Consider the following 22,907-nt stretch of genomic DNA (forward strand, 5'->3'; position numbering starts at 1 on the left):
TGGCGGCGCCGCCCGCGCTCAGCTGGGCGCTGCCCCTCCTGGCGGCGCTGGCGGGCGCCGGCGGCCACCGCTCCTTCGAGCTGCCCGGGGCCCCTATCGACAACGTCGAGGTGAGCGGCCGCTTCGTGCTGGTGGCGGGCGGCGGATGCCTGTACGAGGTGCGGTCCGACCTTTCGCGGTTTCGCCGCGTGGTGCCGCCGGGCGGGCCGGGCTGCGCGGAGCCCTCGGGCGTGCGGAGCAAGCTGCTGCTGCTGACCTACACCGAGGCCGGAGACGACGGCGAGCTGTTGGCCGGCTGGACGCAGGGGCAGGGCAGCTGCGAGGTGTGGCGGCTGCCGGACTACCGCCTGGTCCTGAACCGCACCGAGGTGGTCAGCTGCCTGCCCCGCGGCTCCACGGCCGGCGTGGTCTTCCAGCAGGCGGACGACTGGTACCTGGCGGTGGCGGCCACCTACTACAATGGCAGGCGAGTGCCCCCCGCGGGCTGCGAGCCGTCGAAGTCGAGCGAGACAGCGGCGATTACCGTGCGCCCCATAAAGACCCTGCAGCCTCGCGGAGAGTGGGACATCATCAAGTACAACAAGGAGCCTTTGCATTTTGTGGACGCGCTGTGGTGGGGTGGTCGCCTCTTCTTTCCCTACTACCGGCTGAAGGCCGAACTGGACAAGGACCCAGAGCTGCCAAGCATGGTGGTCATGCATCAGCCGCATCGCTCTGAGCACAGCTTTGACCTGCAAGGCCAAGTGTATCTGGACTGTGGTTGCAGGAGCCTCCTCATCTCCTCCAGCCTCATCCGCCAGGAAGGACGGGGCTGGTGGGTGGGTGTCTTCCACCACAACCACGGTGACAGGGCCTGGGACTCCACTGCCGTCTGCATCTTCAGGATGGAAGAGTTGCAGGATCCAACCTGTGTGTACATCACACACTTCTACGCGGGGACCAACTGCGTAAGTCTGGGCATCGTTTCGCTAACTTCTCATCCCACGTGCCATTGCTCTTGTTGTGGTGCTGTGTGCGTGATTCACAGAGTGTTCCTGGCAGACAGACCCAAAGGCACATGGAGTTCAGGGGAGCTGCAGAGCTGGGCCAGGCTCTGAGTGTCAGCACGTGCTCCATCAGCCCTATGGGCCTGTGCAGCGCTTCCTGTTCCTCAGAAGGTGATCCCTTAAAAATGTATCCTGGAGTGTGCTTCCCATCTACGTTTTGGGAAAGACGTGTCTGGGGGAGCAAATGAGGGCATCCTGGTCACGCCCCAGTCTTGGGTTTTTCACTCCATGCGCCCTTTTCTGCCAAGGATCATTCATCCTTCATTCTATTTTCCACAGAGCATCTCCTACCTCATTCTGTGCATTCACATCTCATGTCATTGCAGCTACATCAGGAATGAAAAAAAGCCCATCAAGCTGACTCCTGTGCACTGGGCTGTGTGCGTTGCACTGCCCGCTGCTCACGAGTTATTTATGGTTGCTTGTTCAGCGGTGGGTGTTCTTCAGCCCTGCTGCGACTGGCCCTGCTCAGGAGGGCTCACAGCCCCCAGTCGTGGTGCAGCAGGCAGCGATAGCCATATATCTTTGTTGTTGCAGTGGTTACATTTTCACAGGCAGCCTTATCCGTTGGAGATCCCCTGGTCACCCACTTCTGCAACACTGTTTCTGAGCTCCTTCATCCCTTGTTGTACATGGGGAGGGAGGCAAGACCACCCGCTTCACTGCAGCTTCTGCAGCTGGGCAAGAAATGAGGGAAAAAAGAAATTCAGAAGGCTAAAAATGTAATTTGGGACAAACAGGTGCTATTGCAAGACCCATGTGTGCTTTCAAGTCACCCTCAGAAATCTTTTCAGAGTTGTAGTAAAAGGAACAATGCTAAAAAGACATGACCTATTGCAGCTTCCCCTGTGTCCATGGGGTCTGCAGCTTAACCCCTGGCTCCTTGCTCTCTTGTGGCAGGAGTTTGCTTAAAACTCCTTGAAGTGTTTTACCATCTCTTGTTGGCGACAGAATCTAGCCCACAGCAGAGCAGAGTACAGAGATTCTCCAGATAAAAACTACTTGAGGGCACATGTGATTCAGTCTGCTCATTTCCCTGCTGAATTGCAAAACCATGGCTAGGGTTAGAGGATGCAGTTATGAACAAGAACCAGATATGTGGATGAATTAACTGTGCTGAAGTACACAGTGAAACTGTCACTGCAGTGCCAGAGCCAGATTGTTGGTATCCAGTGCCAGTGTGAAACTTACTGCACGGTGATGGTGCTGTCACAAGGCAAACCTGCTGAATGAATGTGAAGTCCTCCTCCCAGAACATCTGCCTGCTAGTTGCATTTGTAACTGTATTCTTTATTTCTAATTACTTATGAGATTTCTTCACAAGGTTCTTTCTGAGCCTACAAAAGCAGAAAGAGAAACTTTCCCGGACTGCAGATACTTGATAAACACTTCTCCAATCCCCACAGTAGGAATTCTGGAAGAGTCTCTGGGAGTTCACAGAGTAAGGTGATGCATGTCAGGTGAGGCTGGTGTCTGTCTGACCTGTGTACCTCTCTCCTTTGCATCCAAACGGCTAAACACCAAAAATGAGCAACCCACATCTTGAAGGATTCATGGAATCACAGAATGGCCTAGGTTGAAAAGGACCATAATGATCAAATACTTTCAACCCCCCTGCTATGTGCGGAGTCGCCAACCACCAGACCAGGCTGCCCAGCCTGGCCTTGAATGCCTCCAGGAATGGGGCATCCACAGCCTCCTTGGGCAACCTGTTCCAGTGTGTCACCACTCTCTGTGTGAAAAACTTCCTCCTAAAATCTAACCTAAACCTCTTCTTTTTCAGTTTAAAACCATTCCTTCTTATCCTATCACTATCCACCCTCATAAGCAGCCATTCCCCCTCCTGTTTGTATGCTCCTTTCAAGTATTGGAAGGCCACAATGAGGTCTCCCTGGAGCTTTCTCTTCTCCAAGCTAAACAAGCCCAGTTCCTTCAACCTTTCTTCATAGGAGAGGTGCCCCAGCCCTCTGATCATCTTAGTGGCCCTCCTCTGGACCCATTCCAAGAGGATTGATTTAGATCAGACTCCTGTTACTCCAAGGTTACTATCCCAAAAGGTCAGTCTTCCTCCTGGGAATGTAGGTTATAATTGGGCACTATACTGAGGAATCTCAACATTAAAGATTATCAAAGTGGTTATTTGCTTAACACTATGTCCCTGACTCCAGCGAGATCCTTAATCGTGGTGTTTTGGCACAACAGTGAATGCAGTTTACCACTGATGGGAAGATGGTGTTTTAATACTTTGTGAGACAGTGGGACATCAGAGTGTTGTGTAATACTATGACCTGTAACATTACATGACTAATTATATTCCCTATTTAAGCTAAGGATATATGCTTTTAGTTTATAAACACAGAAATAAAAGTATCTAGTTCAGCTTTAATATGTTTTTTATAGTACAGAAGGTTAGGCGAAGCTGATGCAGAGTAATTTTGGAGATGACAGGCCCATATGCTGCTTCTTCTGGGTTGTTTTAGCCCGGATCCTTCTACCGTCTCTCACCAAATCATGAGTCCCTACAAAGTGGAACATACCCTTCTCTGACTCAGAAGCATGCAGAGCTCAGAGTTGGCAGGCAGACAGTGTACAGCATGGTATACAGGCACGTGTGTGCCACAGCTGGCAGGGGTTCTGGCCAAAAAGGAGTGCCTTGTAGCACAGAGTGCCAAGAGCACGTTTTAGAGAGTGCATAGAAATAGCAGCAAGCACCAGTGCTTCCTTGTGCCTTAAGTCTAGTCTTTTACAGACACTGTTTATACTGATCAGATGAACGTGTTGTGATGTTGTAATTGCCTGGAATGCAAGACCTGCATGGTTTGTGACTGATGGACCTTGTTCAACGTAAGCCTTGAAGATGTCATGTCTGTAGGGTGCTGCATGTTTTAGTCATCTTCACCAGATGCACTTGAGTTGCAGAGGTGAGACAAGATGTGATGAGGTATGTGTGCATGAACATGTCCTGACAGTTTGTGGAGGAACTGCAAATACCATTTATTCACTGCAGAAATGAGGTTTATGTAAGAGTATATGCTAAGGATTAGTGGCAGTTTGATTTCCTTCTGATTCTGTTACATTCTTCACGTTTCTGTAACTATTCTGATTACTTTTAAGCACAACATTTCACTTGTCACACAGCTGCTTGTGTTTGCATTGTGTTGGCACTATGACTCAGTAGTACACTCAGGGCTTACCTGAGGTATCTGTACTCCTGGATTCCTTGCTCTGTGGTGTCTGTGCTTGTAAATTTCCTGCCCTGCTATTGCTGCATGTTCCGCCGTGAGCTTGTTCCTATAAGGTACCGAGCTTTCTGGCCCCAGCCCAGTAAAGCACTTAAGGGCATATTTAACATTAGGCATATAAGTACTTCCATCATCATCAGGGCAGATGCCCATGCATTTAAAGTTAAGCGTGAACTGGAGTACTTCACTGGATTGGAGCCAAATTGCCTGCCATCCTGTAGGATCTCACTGTAGGTGTGTAATCTCTTTGGTCTCTCATCAGTACTTAGGCCAGTGCTGACATTTGCAGTAAGGTTTAATGCAGGATTTGAGTCTGTCATTCAGAATGAGTAATTTTTAAAATCCTTGCTTACTAGCTTTATCAAAAAGTATGTGACTGCTGAAAACCCTTTGGAATCTCTGCTCATAAGAAGAAGCTAAATTTGCTTTCATTTCATACACAAAGCATTTTGTCATAGTTGGCAATATTTATTCTGGAGGTATACTATACTGTATTACAGAGACATGATCCATAACTAGCAAGAGACAACACAACTTGTGACACTTTGAAAACCTGTTGCAGTTCTGTAACTAGTTGGTTTTCCTCTGATCCATACATCTCTTCATTTTGTGTGTATCTCCTTGCACACACTGTTGAGCTGTATGTGTTAACTGACTTGATCGCACAAACTACTTGTATGTAAGCACATCGTCTTCAGGATTTCTATAGATACTAAATCTGAATTAGCCAAATCTTTTTCTCAGTTTCCTTTCAGAAACTTGACCGAGCACTGACAAACTTTTTCAGTGATTACAATTATAAATTAGAAGATTCTTAGCCAGGACATATGAGGCATGCTGGAATCTGTCACAGATTTCTTCCAGTAGTTTGTGAGCTTTTAGAAAGCCATTTCTTCTGTCCTGTGACTGACAGGGAGCTACTAGAATAGAGATCCCAGGATCTAGTACAACACAGATAAGCAGATGCTTTGGAAAAGTGTTCAGATGAGAGAACGACGACAGAAGAAAGTTGTAGGAAATTACCTACTCACAATGAGAAATCTGGAAATTAGGTTTGTGGTTGAAAAATTTGCATGGGAAATAAAAGTCTTTACAATATTTGAGGGAGAAAATCCTAAAAAAAAGGCGAAGTGGCTGCAATAGCTACTAAATGACAGCTTTGTTGAATTCTTGTCTGCTCTTTGGTACAACTAGATAACGGCCTGTTCACTGATTTTTTGTGTTATTCAGTGGGTGATAAACATGTGAATTGATACATGCTGCATAATTTATCAAGCTTAGTGTAGAGTCTTGGGACAAATATTAGCTGGTGGAAGCTTGACTGAAATCAGGTTTTGAAGTCAACAGTTGCATCAGTTTAATCATGGCCATTAATTTGCAGAAATTACATTTGAATTTGTGCAGTAACTCACTCAAAAATGATTAATAATCTTTTATTTAAGGAGAGATTTACAGACTTCTAAATATCATTTGATATCTAAATTGATCCTGCAATTAATTTTCCAGTAGTAAAGTCGTCTCCCATGTATTTCACCTGATGTTTGGCAGACTTCTCAAATTAACATTTCTAGAGTTAATATTTCTGTCCAATTACAGTGAATTTTCAATGTCAGTGTCCATATTTGGTGTTGGATATAAGTCACATGAGACCTGTAGTTCTCACAATATCTGTAAGAAGTAGAGTTGCTTTTACTCATCCGGCTTTCCCAGGTGTTCTTAATGGAAACTTTCGAGAGCCCGGGGACTCGAGCAGAGGATTTTCTTCTTTGGGACCACAGAGTCATTCACACTGAAAGGAGCATCAGAGGAGGTCTCCATTCAGCCTCCTGCATGCAGGGGGGTGAGCTCTGAGGTCAGACAGAGTTGCTCTGGGCTTTGTTCTATTGGATCTCAAAACCATCATGGATGGAAATTGCACAACCTCTCTGAACAACCTCTTCTGCTTAATTGTTCCCACCGTGATTTTTTTAAGTGTCATGTCCACTTGAAACATCCCCTTTTTCATTCCACAGACAGAATAGAAGTCCTTCTTGTTGCCCATAATGTCTCTTGCCATTTTCAACACAAGGTGAACATTGATTTTGCTAGCTAGCCCATCTCCTGTTATGTCTGCTTGTTTTCCTGAGTTTTGTGCTTGGAGCAGGTTGTCCTGAAAGCCCTGCCCTTCAAAGCTGCCTCTTGGGGGATCCCACTGACTACTTCCCTGAACTAGCTGAAGCCTGTAAGTGCAGCATCTGTACACTGTTGTTCTTTCCTCACTCCCCTCAAGATTCTGAACTCAGTGATTTCATAGTTACTACAGAGAAGACTGCCATTGATTATCACATCTCCAGTCAGTTCTTTCTTGTTCGTGAGTAGCAAAGTCAGGACAGCATAGCATCACCTTTCACTGATCCTGTAGAACTGATAAGACCTGGACTCCTCCCTCCTCCAGAGCTCTGTAGTCCTCATTTTCTCTAGGCACTATCTTAGATGTCCATGTGGGTGTGCAACACTGGATGGTAGCCCAAGGGATGGAACATCATTGGCAGTCTCTCTGCAAGAAACCTAAGAAAAGAAACGTGTTTTAGCAGCATGACTGTTTAACAGATGTGTGCCTTCATCTCTCACAGAAGGGAATCTCCAGTCACTGTCACCCACCACTTCCTCTTGCTCTTTCTGTTACTGTTCATTTCAAGCCCCGTTGCTTTGCAAGCCTTCCTTAATAGAGCTTGATCTCCCTCCTCATTTGTTGTTAGAGCACTTTACCGATCCTGTAAAATTCAGAGCTGGGGGCAGAGGAGGAACATTTCTTCTGCTGCAAGAAGCTTCTAACTTGTCTCGTGTCTCAAAATCCTCAATCTGGCTTTTCCTCAGGTCTAGCCTCTGAGTGTCCCTCCTGCCTTGCATTGTGAAGGTCAGGATTTTGTGTCTGCAGGGTCTCTGTTTAGACCCTCATTTCCTACTGTCCTCCCCGATGTTCTGCAGTCTGCTCACCTGGGATGGTTTGTTCTCCTAGCATTGCTATGCAGTATACAAATTAGAAACAACTGATAGATATCAAATTTTGGAACAGATCAGCTCCTCATTCCTTAGCCATAACAAAGGCTCACAGCATGCATTGATATATGAGTTTGTTACCCACTGACGTCATAAAAATTGATGGAAGAGGTTGAAGGGTGGTCCCTTCAGAATGAGGTTCCAGGAGTTTTCTCCCATTGGGAAGGACATTTATGTGTTGCTGTAGTGTTGACTGTTGCTATACAGAGTTCACAAATTTTATGTCCTTTTGTATAGTTGCTTCCATTTGTTCACTCTGAATTCTCAAACCCTTACTTTTTACTTATTGGCCAACTGCAATATGTTGAGAGCTGATTGAGCTAGAGTGCTGCCCTTCCCTTTGAGGTGTGAGAATCAAGAGGAAATCAAGACAGAAGGACAAGTGTGAATACGGTTGCTGCAGCTGGAATCATATGGAGAGAAATCTGAAAATGAGATGCAAAATATGAAATGAATAAAAATAACTTTAATGCCAATAACCAAACAGCACTGAAAGCTTGATTTTAAAGGCAAAAATGTAAATTTATTCAGGAAATCTGTAGGCTTACCTATGGCTGTGAAGATTCTGGGAAACAATAGATTAAAATAGAAGAGTGCAACTGAAGAATTAAAAAAAAACCAAAAGCGTTCTATAGCAGTATTTGTTGTCTTCTCGTTTGCATTTCTTGTTTCTGTATGAGCCTGGAAGTGTTACAGGGTAGATGACTGTGGAGGTGAATGGCTCTTCAAGTATAAAAGAAGTTTAGACTGTAAATGTGTTTTAGGGCTGGATTTTGCTGTGAAAGAGAAAAGCTTTGGAAGGCCCTACAGTGCTGTAACCCCATTAGTTACACTGGAAGAAGTAAAAGGGCTTGTTAAAAAAATAAATGCATGTGGAAAAGGGATGACAGAAGGGTGAAAGCAGCAGCTGCACCCTGGAGGGAATGGGCAGAAATGGAGAAATAGGTTGCAAAAGAGAGAAGACAATTTTTGTTGTGATTGCCCACCATCTAAATTCCTCCTCTTCTTATCTACATTAGCTCAATGTCGTGCTGACCCTCCCTCTAGCAAGCGGAGTGAGGGGAGGAGGCTTCCACACTTGTCAGTACTGGTTCCTCAGTCAGATGAGGAGGATGCACTGATATGACACTAGTTATTTTACTTGTATGTGGGTCAAAATAAAATCTGGCAGCAAGGCTTTTCAGAGACTGGGTGAGTCCTCCCCTCTTCTGTGATCCTATTGTACAGAGTCTGCAGGAAACCTGGGGTGGTTTGTCTTCCTAGCACTGCTATATAGAGCACTGAGAGAAAAAATCCTAACTCTCTTGGTAATCAAAGGCTGGAACACTTCATCTCCTCACTCCGTGGTCTGAGCGAGGGCTCATTGTGTGTACCAGTGCTGGAGTTTGTTACCCTCTGATGCATGCAATCACTTTTCCTTCCCCATATATAAAAGAGACCTCTGTGATACTGGAATCTTATGCCAAAGTGGGTTTTACTGAAACTCTGTGCCAGTACATGGCAGTTCCTATGTTTTCTTCCTACTGCATGAAAAAAAAAGAAGAAAAAAGATCTTTAAATATGAAAGTTAATCAAGTCTTCTTTTACTCCAAATGGCTGTTCTTGCAAGCTAATTAAAATAATTCAGATGACTGAAAAAGATTTTAATTGACTTAGGATTGCAGTTCAGAAAAAATGTATTTCTATGTGGAAAGGCTTTTGGGGTTAAGCCAGCATTCAAGCATGCAGGAGAGTAGGATTCAGCTGTTACCATGTTATAGATTCGTTTCTTTTTTGTTATTGAAAAAAAAGTCTTTTGTTGACTTCATAAGTTTGAGAAATGCCTTCACCTTTCTGCAAAATGTGGATTTTAATACTCCATTCTCACACTTTGTCTAGTGCAATAATGCAAAATAGGTTCTTGCACTCAGAGTTTTCCTGTAGGTTTAAGAACCTGCCCTTGAGGCTGAGATTCTGGGCATTTTAAACTGACCTATGGGGTTATTCTCAAAGGCCTCGTCCTGCATGAGCTCTTCCCCCAGCCTCTCACACAGAGGGGGATTCCTTTACACACTTGGCTTTCTGCAGTGAAAGTAGATCGGGGTTGTTTGGTATGGGTTTTTTTTCGTTGTTCCACAAGATGTAGGGATTTCCTACACAGTGTTTTCTTTCATGAGCTTCTTACATGCATTTGTCTCTTAACTTTATCCAGCTTGGTCAGAGAATTATAGGTAACATTTGATGTTGAAGTTTGTGCAAGTACATTTATGTCCTGCCTGACTTGAACTTTGTGCTGCTTTGTATCATTTTTATATTTACGTAGTATGCAAGTCTCAACTTCCTTTTAGTGTAAAGCAGGAAACCATACTGGGGAGGATGAAGCTCTGCATTTTCTGGCAAGAGAAAAGAGTCTGAGTGTTTGAAATACATCCTTTCTCCAGAACATTTGCATATCTTTTCATGTGGTTGCTGAGCATATCTGTAGCCCTTATGATAGGTGCTGTCAGGTGATGAAAAAAAATGGTTGCATTGAGAAGTACTGGCAGTCCAGAATAGTTTCAGAGCATTATGTCCCAAGGAAGAGAAAGGATATTGAAAATTAGTGTGCAGCTTTTAGACCAAGTCTGTGTCCCACTGAGATCAGTGGTTTAGCTGCAGTAGATGTATTCTCTATCATGGATGTGACCAATTGCCCTGTGTACAAAAAAGGAGTTACATGTGCCATTTCCAATGACATGTTGCTCTGAAGTACTGCCAGAATAAAAATGTTACCATGCTATTTTAAATAGATGAGTTTTTTGAGAATCTTCCCAGGGATTCTTCTTTTTGTAAATATTTTGTAGTACAAGTGAATAACTTTGTAATGGTTTTCTCTTATATCTGATTTTCAGAAGGTACAATCAATCAAGAAATCACCCACCTTGATTCACTCTGGATTAGTGGCTGTTTATGGCACAGTTGTTTTAAATCAGATCGTTCTCTTTCTGGGAACAGATGATGGACAGTTACTGAAGGTAAGTAGAGCATGGGAATTCCTCCCTTCTGCATCGACTACTACTGTGTTCAAATAAGTATGTGTGTCCTATTGTTTAGGTGCTGCATTATGAGCAGATATACCACCTGGAATCTCTATTTCTTTTTTGTTTGTTTATGAAGTAATTGCTGCATTGCTCCTTGAAGAGCAAGATAACTTTCAAAAGCAATTATGTATCCTGCTTAAAGAGCAGGGAAACATTTCATTAATCTGCTAATGCCCTCGGTAATCAATTTATGGACTGTGGAGTTCTCAGTTACTCTGTCTTTCGTTTATTTCCCTGTTTTGATTTTCTGTTAAGTGAGGTAAAAAGCATGTCTGCCTCCTCCAGTCACTCCAGTCCAAGTTCACTCCTGTCTGACTGCTGGGACCCAGCCCAATGCCTGAGGACCCAAGGGTCTCTGCCCAGACTGGGGTGTGGCTGCTGCTTTCCCCTTTTCTGGTCCAACCATCAGCAAAGCTGAGTACGTATCCCAGAGAGACACAGGCACTCCCAGAGATAGGACACTGACATGATCAGTAATGGGAAGCATAGAGTCATGGCATATCTCGATTTGGAAGGGACCCATAAGGATCATCAAGTCCCTGTTGCTGTCACACAGAGCAGAGCTCCCTGTGAGGAGCTGCAGCCACCATCAGGCCTCTCCTCAGCTCCTTTGCACTGGGCTGACCACACCTCTCTGCCTCCACTACTCTCCATAAGTCTTCACCCCCGGACCCTTCATCATCTTTGTAACCCTCTGTTGGACATTCTGTAATAGTTTTATGGCCTTTTTCTCCCGTGGTGCCCAAAACTGCATACAGTACTCAAGTTGAGGCCTCACCAGCAGAGAGCGGAATGGGGAGTCCCTTCGCTTGCCCAGCTAGCAACGCCATGCTTGATGTACCCAGGGTACGGTTTGCCTTTCTGGCTGCCCAGGCACATGATTCACATAAAATGCCAACACACAGAGCCACGACTCCGTATTCGTTTCTGGGAGAGACAGAAGTTCACTGGTGCAAGAAGGCACACAACACACTCTAGGTTTACAAACATACACATATTCATGGGTCCTTCACATACAGGTACAGTCCCTGTGTCTGCCCTGTCTGCCCAGCACCCTGCCTAGACCCCAGGCTCTGGAACTGCTCCTTGGTTTGCCTGCTTGCTGGCTAGTCCAGCTTGAAGTTCATGGGTCCCTCAAGTACCAGCACAGCCCCTGGACCTGTCCTACACCCCTGTCTGGATCGCAGGCCCTGGACTTCACAGGTCGCCTATTTGTCAGCTCGTTCAGCTTGAAGTTTTCAGGTTTATATACACGCACACATCCCAAGCACACCAGGCCTGGGAATCCATGCACACCTGCCCTGCCTTGGCGGGCAGCACCAGGCATGTGGGCTTTGACCCACAGCCCCCATTCAACTGTTGCACCCACCTCATCACATCAGTGCCCCCGCGCAGCTAGTTTGGGAATACATGGTGTTCCTGCCCCATGGCATACATGTAAGAGTGTAAAGATGTAAAAACAGTGTTAAGGAAACATTTAATAGAAAATGTGAGAAGATAGGGCGGGCAGCAGTGATCAGGCACAGGGCCTGGCCAGACAAGTGTATTAATGGTATCAGTTTTACCTATGACGTGCCTTTTTCTTCCCCTTTCTACTCTTTCCTACCTATTCCCCTCTTTGTCCCTCTTGCTCCCCTTCCTGTGCACAGCCCCATGGGTTTGTAAAGCTCTGTGGTTTCTGCACTTTCCCAGGGCCCCCTGCTTTACATCCTATGGGTAGTATACACATTTTATAGCCCCTGACTGGAAGGTTTGTGACCTGTGGTTGTCTCTGAGCTTAGAAGTCCTCCATCAGATAACCCAGCTGAATGATAATAATGGAAAAGGTCCTGTAAGGATCATGTACTTTTAAAGGAGCATTCGCTCTCTTTCTGAATGCCTTAACATTTTCCAGTGGAAATACTCAATATTGGTGGATTTGAGGAGCACTGGAAGGCAGCACATTTATTGGTTTGTTGGCCTGTGTCACGTGAATAGCTGTCCCTTAGAAAGTTCAAGGCCCATTTTGCCTTGGTTTCTGAATAATTGACCTAGATAGTTTAAATCAGTCACGCAGAAATGCAAGTCATCTTACCTTACTCTCAAACTTCTTAACCATTCAGCAGAACATCATTTATGCTTTAATTTCTTCTGAGTTTTGCTAAAATGGGCATTTCCTGTCTATGTTGCAAAGGATGGCTCTTTTATGGTGTTTTTTTGTTTTGTTTTGTTTTTTTCATGCTGTTGAAAAAGAGTATAATAGCTTAAAAAGCTTTTGTCCATTTGATAAAACTGTGCTTTTGATATTGAAAAATAAAATCAAAGTCTTTCATGTCTCCTTAGCACAGTGAAGACAGTGAATACTACCCTATTTAGTCATGTTTATGGAAAAAAAAACACCTTGTATTTGTGTTAGTATGCTTATTAACTTGCAAATGAAAGTTTCTGTGATCTCTGAGTCTCTTGAATTTGGTGAGCAGGGTGATAGAAAACTACAGTTGGGCAAGATATGATGTAACACCACCTTATATGTATACCCAGAAAAGTCACAAAGAAACTTCTGTCAAATTACTAGCATAGAACCACATTTACATTTTGGGTGCCTCGACGTTCATTTTTTTCAGAAGAATAGTACTCTTCTCCACTCATAGAAGTATTTAACACAATATAACTCTGAGATATAGGTGTCTCTTCCATATTCAGTTTCTGTACCAATCATGAACATACTCAATGAGCGGGATGTTTCATACTCTAAAGCAGTAGAAGGTTGCATGCAAAATTTTATATCTGCTATGTATGTTGCAGAAATTCTTGTTCTGATGGTCTTTTCCTCTTTCTTTCTGCAGCGCGAGAGCCAGTGCAGCACATGAACTGTATCAGGGCACAGTAAATCATCTCAGAGATCTCTGATATTGTTAGTGAAAGAACAGAAATTAGATTTTGGGTTAAAATACTAACACGCCGATAAGGGGGTTTGTGAATAATTTCCTCTCATGTTTTTTAGGCTATTCTTAATGAGGATATGAAATCTAATTGCCCAGAGATTTTGTACGAAATTGAGGAAGAAACCTCTATTTTTCCCAAACTTCGACTTGATCCAGTAGATAGTAACTACATCTATCTGTTCTCTGCCAATAAGGTAAGCACAGCACTAAAAAATAAATAAGTTCAAATAAAAACTGCTGCTTTAAGGACTTCTGCCATTTATAGATGAAGTATCAGTTTGGGTCAGTCAGAGTCCAAACCGTAACATCCAAACTGCAGTTACCAGCTTTATGCTTAAGATCGGGTTATGCTCTCTAAGTTTTGGTTGCACTTCTGCAGAGCTTAGAAGAGCTTCTGTTTCCATGGTGCTGCCCACTCTTGCTCTGATCCAGCAAGGCCCTTAATCCCTTGATTATTTTATGTCATTCAGTCAAGAGAGTCAATTTTTTTTTCTTTTTTTTCCTGGAGTCTGGCATTATACAGAATTGAGCCTGAAGGTAGCACACAAAACTAGATTCTATGGAGACAGTTCCTCTGAAGTAGTAAACCAGGTATTGGTAGGCTAGAGCTTGTTATTCAATTGGGGATTTTCTGATGTGGAGAAATCTCTTAATTTGAGAGATGGCTTTGAATTTTTAGTCCTGAAGTCAATAATAAAGTTGTCATCATCTTCAGGTAGGCCTAGACTTTACAAATGAGTGAACAGACAAACAGACAAACAAAAGAACAACTCCACAATTAGAACTGATTAACAAGGTGAGGCTGAGCAATCCTGTAAGCTTCTGCACATGGGTACCCACTTCAGAGGCACATCTTAAGCTAAGAGCAGCTCCCAGTAACCCACACAGTTGTTGCAGCATGTCCTGCAGCAGGGCTGCTGAGAATTAACTCAGCAAGCTCCATTGTCTCACCAGTAGTTGGGAGAATGTCAGGAAAAACATGAGGGCCATCTGAGCAGGATGGGATTTTACCCCAGCACATGGCTACTTTATTTACATTAAGATCACTTCTCCAGCAGCGAACATAAATAATAGCCTGCCATCTGAGGGAGTGGGTAAGTTGGTGGGAGAACTCCTGACTGATACAAACCACATATCACATGCGCAGAAACCTTCAAGATTTCAGTCAAAAATATGTAAATATGTAAATATTCAAGGGAAAGGCTTCCATTTTCTTAGGCACTGGTGAAAGAGCAGCTTGTTAAAGAGGAACAACAGTTTTTAGGAGTACATGCTTCTCTAGTTATGTCCTGTAGCTTAAATGAGACATCTACGCTGTGTTTTCTGTTTTTAATTGCTAGTTGTTTAAGATGCTGGTTAGTTTCTGAGCATATTATTTCACACATCTGCAGGTAAATTGAATTTTACAATTTGTGGTTGGAAGAAAGTAAATACCGATATACATACCTGCTACATATCCTTGTTTCTGTTCACAAAACATAGGAACTTACAAATTTGTAAACAAATGGCTTGAATCAGGAATATTTTTCTTATTAATACTATTAATTAACATTGTTATTAATAACATTATTGTATTTGTAAACAGCTTTCTCTTTTTCTTTTTCCTTTCCTTTTCTGAAAATGGCTGACTAGGATATTCAAGCTGAATGTACAAGTATAGATACATACAATATAGCCACAATTATCTATATTTGCTTATTGAAATAGCATTTGCTTGCATGCATGCTGACTAGTTGCATGCGCTTGTTCCGGTGTGCACATGCAGTTACCTGACATGTTGATGTAAACACAGAAGCATTTTGTTTTGCGCATGCATTTTGAATGCACCTTCATCAGTCATTTAAAGATTTCAGTTTTGATGAGAGGAAAACTATGCTGCTAAGCAGAGCATTGTTCATAAAATAAGCCTCCTTTCTATTGTTCCCTATAACTCACTATGCTGATCAGACTTTCCTGCATTACTCTGTCCATGCTGGCCTTTGAGTAGTAGAACCAAATTGTCATTGTCAGAGGAGTTTCACCATCTGATGGCAAAATGCAGCGTGTGTAAAATAGGCCACACATTTCTATCCAAAGGTCTTCTGACAGAGGGAAGTCCATAAGGAAACTTCTCTGAAGGGATCGTGCTTGACTGATGTCAGAATTTTTATGGTAACCCTCAATTTTCTTGTTTCTGGAGGCTATTTTAATTCAGTGTATTATTGCATTCTTTGGTTTTAGGTGAGAAGAATACCAGTTGCAAATTGTGGTAGATATGTTTCCGAGCAAGAATGCTTATCTGCAAAGGATCCCTACTGTGGGTGGTGTTCTTTGAATCAAAGGTATTTTCTGGTGTTTTAGCCTTGCATATAAAAGCAATGCATTATTACTCAGTATACATTTTTACAGCCTTGGGGATATTCAGCATAAAGATTGTATCTACTGAATTTTTATGAAATCAATCATTGCCATAAATGTGAGATGCTTCATTGTAATGTGAAAAGGAATTGTGCACCTTTTAATGCAGGTGTTAGCCCTCAGATTTTTGAGTTCTACTCATAAAATGTATGTTAAGCTAAAAAGAAGAAATATTCTGCTTTTAGAATTGATTGAGGGGTAAAACTGTCATTGAAGCATCTTAAAAGGGAGTCACTTGCATTGGAGAACAGGGAAAGGGTGCTCAGTTGCCTTCAGTATTTATAGTGCTTTGGAATCACTGCTTTTCATTTAGGCTAGAGGAGAATTAGTTTCTAAACGCTTAATCCTTGCATCTGAGTGATTAGTTTTGCTGCTTTCTTTGAATCAAGTTTGAAGCTATTGCATGTCTTTGGCCTGGATTTAAGGAGCTCCTGGGTCTTCGAGCCTAGTGTTGACAGCTGCAACCCTCATCAGGCTCCATCATAAATTTAAACAGGCCTTTTGTTCTCCCTGCTTTACTGTGTGACTCTTCAAGAATTTCATTTTTCTCCTGGTTAAAATCTCCCAGCTTGTTTTCATCACACACATACTGGTGGCAGGTTATACTTGCCTGTTCTGTTGCCCACTTTGCTTTGGCTTCAGTAGGGTTTCTTCGTCCCTCACATTTATCTTCTCACTGTTTTTGTGAAAACAGTCCCCTTCTTCGCTTTCATTTTGCAGCACTGAAACAGCTAACTTCACTAAGCTCCTTTCATATAAGACACTGCTTTCTTTAACTCTGTTGAAGTTCACCCTCTGTGAAGTTTTTGTGCATCCTTTTCAAATAAGGATGGCCAAAGCTATCAAATTAATCCAAAGAAGATTTCAACTGTACGTTGCTCAGCGGTCTTCAATCCCTCCCAGTCTGTCCAGGAAGCACCCTACTTAGTGTGTCCTGGGATCACAAACGTCTTTCATGACTGCATCACATTGATGGGCCACATTCATCCATGCTCAAATAAAGCCCCCAGGCCCTTCTCTTTCTCTGTTTTCTTTCCAGCTGATGAGTTTCCAGTCTATAGCACATATGGGTTGTGAGATTTTTATTGCTCTAGGTACATGTTCTTGTACTTCATGCTTCAAAATGTCATCCCGTTTCAAAGTTCTCCAAGGTTTTCTGTGTGATAGTCTCACCCTACTCTGCACGGTAATGTTCCCAACATCATCAGATGCTATCAGTATAAAACTTCTTTTTATACCAGTTCACCACTGGTTAAAACATTAAAGAAAACTGATTGTGAGATTGATTTGTTTTACCACGTTACCATGGTTTTGCTGAAAATCTGCTCCTTTGCATTTCTAAAGGTGGTTATCAGAAGAGAGTTGGTGTTTATTCTGTAGTGTTTGGGTTTGGTTTTTTTTTTTTCCAAAATCTCTTTCTCTCTTTTGCTACCATGTTAGACTGTATAAATTACAGTGTTAAGCTTTTCAGGCTTTTAGTTATCTTATAAAGATAACAGTTATCAGTCAGTAAATCCCCTTCTTATGAGGGAAATCACCGTAAGTTTCCACGTAGTTGAAACAAATAATATGAAGAAAAAATTGATTACTGTCATGTGATTCCTCTTCAACACCTACATATTTTCTTCATTGTTAGCACTTAGCATCATTAAATGCCTGTTTTTTTTGGAGGGAGGTCTGATTTTATCAATGTCCATGCATGTCCATTAAAGCAATATATTACATAATAATTTTTTTTTAAGATAATGTGAACTCAATCCAGTATTTTGATGAAAAATACACATATCTTATTACAAGTGAAAACAAAATGCAACAAAATGTTACTACTCTATTTCTACTCTGTCTTCCATAGGGACAAATATATACATACTCCCCTTTTCCCTTAACATCATTCCAAACAATTAGTCATAGAACAGTGTGATTTCTCTTAATGTTTATGTATTTTCTAGATGAACCATATTTATCCAAAGTATGTTACAGTTATTCCAGTAGAAGGCACTGATGTTTTACGTGTATTTTCAATATGGAAATAAGACAATATATCTATGTGTGCCTGAAATTTGATCCTGAAGTTTACGGGGGTGTCGAAAGCAGAAAGTGCCCCTTTGTCTCCCATGGAAGTTTTTAAGAGTCCTTCTCCCTAAATTTGCTCTCTTTTCCCAGTTAATTAATTAACCTCACCCTTTGCTTTGTGTCTTGTCTTGCTGCTGTGGCTAATTCTCTTCTGTGTTGTAAAGGGCCTGATCCAGTCTGACTTTCCAGGGAAAAAGGAGTCCAGAATCTTTCAGCTACATTTGCTGCATTCATATTTTCACTTTCTTAGTGGCTATCTGAATTTGTATGTTACTTTTCAGAACCATACTTACGTTCGTTACAGTGTGCTTGCAAACAGTATATGTTGTCTCAAAATAGGGGTATAACAAAACAGTTTTACCCTTAGTGAGTGAAATTTACGTTACTCTTGGCTTCTACAAGGCAATTGTTAAAGTTTGTGATGAGAGACATCAGATCCTCTACTTCCCCATGTGGCTGTTTCCTATGAAATGACCATTCTCCTTTGTACATTGTTTGAATGTTAAAGATAGTCTTTTAGAGCATAAAAACAAATTTTCCCTGACATGAAGACAAGTACAGCCCTTGGTAAAAAATGATAGTACATTTTTGCCATGAAGCTCCTAAGTTCTTCATTGTAGATGAGAGAAACTGGCTCACTGCTAATGTTGCTCTGGTGGTCTAAGAATATAAGTATCTTTGTCCTAGGACAGTTTTGAACATTCAGCTTTATCAACCGTTTTCTTATTTAATATTTTAGTATTAATGTTACTGAAACGCATGTCTTTATTTAGTGTCAAGTATGACAAGCATGTTGCCTTGTATGTTCAAGGGTGTGATTTTCAGCCTATCAAAAACTATTGGATGTCTCCAGTTGCCAGTCATGTTGCCAGTTAGACTTATTTAACTACATACAGCCGAGCATTGGGTTTATGGACATCTGTTGATGACAGATCCCATCCATCCTTTGTGATTCTAAAACAGTGCTGATGGATCCTTGTGATCTCAGTAAGGTGGAGAAAGACCTAAATCAGACTGAAATTTGCCTTGGTTAAGTCAGTTTGAAATATGTCAGACATACTCTCAATTTCTGATAGTGTAGTTATGATCTGAATGTATTCAGATGCAAAGCTCCACAAGGTTCTTACGTAGCAGTTTCCTCAGTTAGACCACAAAGGAAGTGACCTTGTGTTTAAATGCATTACTGTTGCCAACGTCTTGATTTAAAGAGAAGATGGCTTTATGGCTTGTATGGTTTGTTGGGTTATTTTGGGCATTTTCAGAAGTGATAGATTTTTTTTTTAAGGTCTTTCATGTGTTTTCCTTCTGGAGAGCAACCACATTGCCACAAAGTATATTTATGCAGTGAGTTCCTGGTGGAAAGACTGTATCAAGGTCCGTGTGTTTCAAGAATGTCCACATTTCTAATTTTTAGCGAAAGAGTAGTTCCCTAAGGCACATGTCACTGTTACGTGATTGAAGCTAAGCATACTTCTACTTTTGTAGAAAAGTGCTGTTATTAAAACATTAATATTAAATACTGCTTCTATTTATGAATATTCACTTTTAACATTAAGATTCATGCATTTAGAAATAACTTTACTTGCTTGCTTTAGAAGATTACTTGAAGTTAATCCATGAATTGTTCATTAGCTGTTCACACCAGGTAGTATTTTAAGGATTCATTTCTCAGACTCAGTGATCATCCATCTAATTTGTATGTCAACGTCCTCCATTCCTTATTGTGTTTTTTCGTTTGTGTAATATTTATAATACTTATATATCCTGGTGTTTCCTCACTCTTTCTTAATTTTGTGCTGTTGTATAGTTTCTTCATCCTACGATTTGGCATCTGTAACATTTTCATTTCCTTTTTGCTATCCTACTGCTGAAATTAATTTTATTATTGAAGAATGAGATATATTTTTTGAATTACCTTTTCAAAACAGGTGTTTATAATCAAAAGCAAAGATTGCTATTCATATCAGTGGACAACAGAGGTGACTGGAAAGAATGATTAATTCATCTCAGCTTTACAGTCAAAGTGTGGTTCCACATCTGAGCTTCACCCCCATCTCCTGTTATTTACACTGGAGAGAAACAGCAGCTTTCATAAAGTGGTTCATTTCATTTTTGCATTAATGTCTAAAATAGGTTAGGATAACTTGACCCTGAAAGAGCATATTTCTCTCCATTGAGTGTAGAGGGAAATGGGGGAGGTCAGATTCAGAGCTGTACAATGAAGTAGTCAAAATTCAGGGTAATGAAGTCTGTCCCTGACTACCAAGTCTGTTGTTACTTGCCAAGCATCTAACATTTGCCGGAGTCCCATTGACTTAATTAGGTCCCTAGAGCATATATCAATGCATTGTGATTTATTTCGATAAGCAGAAGATTTCACTGATTGTTTCCCTGGAGCTTTTTGCAATTATAACCATATTCCCTGTAAAAAATCAATGGTGTTCCTGTAAAAAATCAATAGCATACTAAATAAGTTGAAGTACAGTGTCTGAAATCAAAGCCACCATAAGGAAGCTAGTATAATCTTATGTATAATTTTAGGTGCACATTAAAAGAAAATTGTACACGTTCAAACAGCACGAAGGGTTGGCTTAGCATTTCACATGCACCTGATAAAGATCTGAAAATCCTGCTAAGGTTCCCTGCCAAAAATCAGGTATGTACACCCAGTTTTATGCATGTTTTTTTACTGTGACTTAAAATGTGTCATGTTATTACTTATTGCAGCTTCCCTTCTTTTGACATGATGTTCCATACGTTAATCCCTCTTACCTCAACAATTGGCAAATGTATTGGAAAACTCTGTAAGTTGAATATGTAGATCAGACAGATGTTCTCTTTCTCTCCTATAAAATATATCTTGAAGCAACATCTTCATGATGTTGTCTCAAAAATTTGCTCTACTGACAAAGACAACTTTTCCATTATATCACTGTGTTAGTTATTTTCATATTTCCAGTGACTATGTATTGAGTTCATTATGTAAGTTCTGAGCTTTGTAACAAGTTATTAAACATTCACTGGGACACACATGCTAGCACAAATGCGTCTTTTAAGTGCTTGATATTAGTGTTTGCTCAGTATCTGTTCTCAGCAAACATAGCCTTGAGTATTTGATTATCAAGTATTGTGACTGGCCACTTAATCTGCATGGTATTGTTTCTGGTTTCCTGATTGAATGCATTAATGTGCTCACATTTGTAAAGCACTCTCAGCCAGAAACAAAGAATAATTAATTACGAGACAAATTCTGTTTCATAATTAAGTGCATTTTAGGTATGGATGCAAATGTTGGCTCTCTGTGAGGATTTGTAATTCTTACTCAAATATTTTGAAGGAACTGTAACAGCATGTAATACTGCTACAGCAAAATTCTTGTTTTAAAATCCAAAATAGTCTAGATTGCTCCCCTCACATTCATTAGAGATCCATTTAATTTGTGCAAGTAAGCAGTGCTGTTCATTTCTGGACTCTTTGTATTGTTTTTCCAGTTGGGAGAGGTCTTCTCCTTTGAGAAGCTGCCTAATGAATTGTCTGCTGCTGAATAAAAGATTATATTTCTACATTTCATAGTTTGAAATTTTCTGTAGAGGCAAGGGGGCTATTTAACAACTATTACAAAATATCTATTGAATGCTTATGTTCATATCGTTTTATAGATTTCTGTGTCTGCAAGTATAAGCAAAACCCTTACTTCCTGTATAATAAAAACTGTAAAACCTATTGAAATGCCTCATGAAAATGTAGTGCTGGAAAACTCATCCTGTGTCTGCAATCTCGCTACTGCAGTGATACTGGATCATGGTATGTCTTAATATTACATTTATTTAATACTTATTCGCTGTCATTATTATTTATGTATTTATTACTGAAGAGAACTGTGCAAAAATACGGATCTTAGAACAGTAAGTAATACTTTATATTAAGTGTCATTAAAAAATTATTCCTATTTTGCCAAGTGATTTTGAGTATACTTACAGTACTCTTGATCATTAACAATTCGTTATTATGAAGTTCTCTCTAGGAGTAATAAAACACATTAACCTGTTACTAGAAGCAGCTTCTTCAAATCAGCCTATAGCAGTGCAGTGTCTCAGCTTTGGGGCCTACATTTACATGATGCAGTTAGCAGATGTGTAAAGAAACTTAGGGAAGCTGCAAGGCCAGTCAAGCTGGCTGGAGCCATGGAAGCAGTGCTGGTGCAATGCTCTGCTTTGACAGATTAACCCATCTTAGCCCTTCTCTCACCTGCAAGCTGAATTTGTTTTCAAACCAAGCTGTACCAGCATAAATACAAGGAAAATCTCAGTGTGAATATCTGTATAAAAAATAATCTCAACATTCAGTGAGCTCTTTCAACCTAATTTAGACACTTGTGAGAAAGTGATTTTCTTCTAAAAGAGCAATTTCACTGATGTATCAGTCTGTGTCTGACTGAATTTCTTTAATCTTTCTAAGTTATTGGTTGAATCCATTTGCACTTGTTCTTTTGCTACACTGCTCGCAAGTTGTTCTCAAAATTAGAGACCTGATCTGTACTGGATGCATGAATCATGTGATATGTTTTGTGCATTTTGTGGGTATCTTGTCCTGGAGAAACTGGCTGCTCATAGCTTAGACAGGCGTACAGTTCTGTGGGTGAAGAACTGTGTGATGGCTGGGCTCAGAGTCACAGTGAACACAGTTCAGTTCCTTGGGCAGCTGGTCACAGGTGGCATTCCCAGGACTCAGTCTCAGGGACAGTTTTGTTTAATAATTTAGGACAGGAAGGCTCTGCAGAGGGATTTGTATAAGCCAAATCAATGGGCCAAATCTGGCCACATGGCATCCAACCAGGCTCAGTGCTAGGTGATGCATGTGGCTCATAACAACTCCATGCAGTGGTGTGGGCTGGAAAGGTGCCCAGCAGAAAAGGGCCTGGGGGTGTTAGATGACAGCAGTGTGCCCAGGTGGCCAAGAAGGCCAATGGCATCCTGGCCTGCATCAGAAATAGCAAGGCCAGCAGGACTAGGCAGGTGATTGTGACATTGTACACAGCGCTGATGAGACTGCAGCTTGAGTACTGTGTTCAGGCTTTGGCCCCGTGCTACAAGGAGGATATTGAATTGTTGGAGTATGAGCACACAA

General features: G+C 41.6%; 1 protein-coding gene across 1 annotated transcript in view; it reads left to right on the forward strand.

Annotated features, from left to right (window-relative positions):
- Positions 1 to 2: 2 nt before the first annotated feature.
- PLXNC1 (plexin C1) overlaps positions 3 to 22,907 on the forward strand; it is a gene marked incomplete at its 5' end in the record, with an annotated part of 68,180 nt that continues 45,275 nt past the window's right edge. The window contains 6 exons of the mRNA XM_042815888.1: positions 3 to 947; positions 10,198 to 10,320; positions 13,370 to 13,504; positions 15,531 to 15,631; positions 20,322 to 20,436; positions 21,440 to 21,584. Of these exons, the coding sequence (XP_042671822.1) occupies positions 3 to 947; positions 10,198 to 10,320; positions 13,370 to 13,504; positions 15,531 to 15,631; positions 20,322 to 20,436; positions 21,440 to 21,584 (1,564 nt within the window). The remainder of the gene's footprint in view (positions 948 to 10,197; positions 10,321 to 13,369; positions 13,505 to 15,530; positions 15,632 to 20,321; positions 20,437 to 21,439; positions 21,585 to 22,907) is intronic.

Source organism: Centrocercus urophasianus, unplaced genomic scaffold (genome assembly GCF_019232065.1).
Source record: "Centrocercus urophasianus isolate 14NV4802_14NV808 unplaced genomic scaffold, USGS_Curo_1.0 seq_15, whole genome shotgun sequence".
NCBI classification, from domain to species: Eukaryota; Metazoa; Chordata; class Aves; order Galliformes; family Phasianidae; genus Centrocercus; species Centrocercus urophasianus.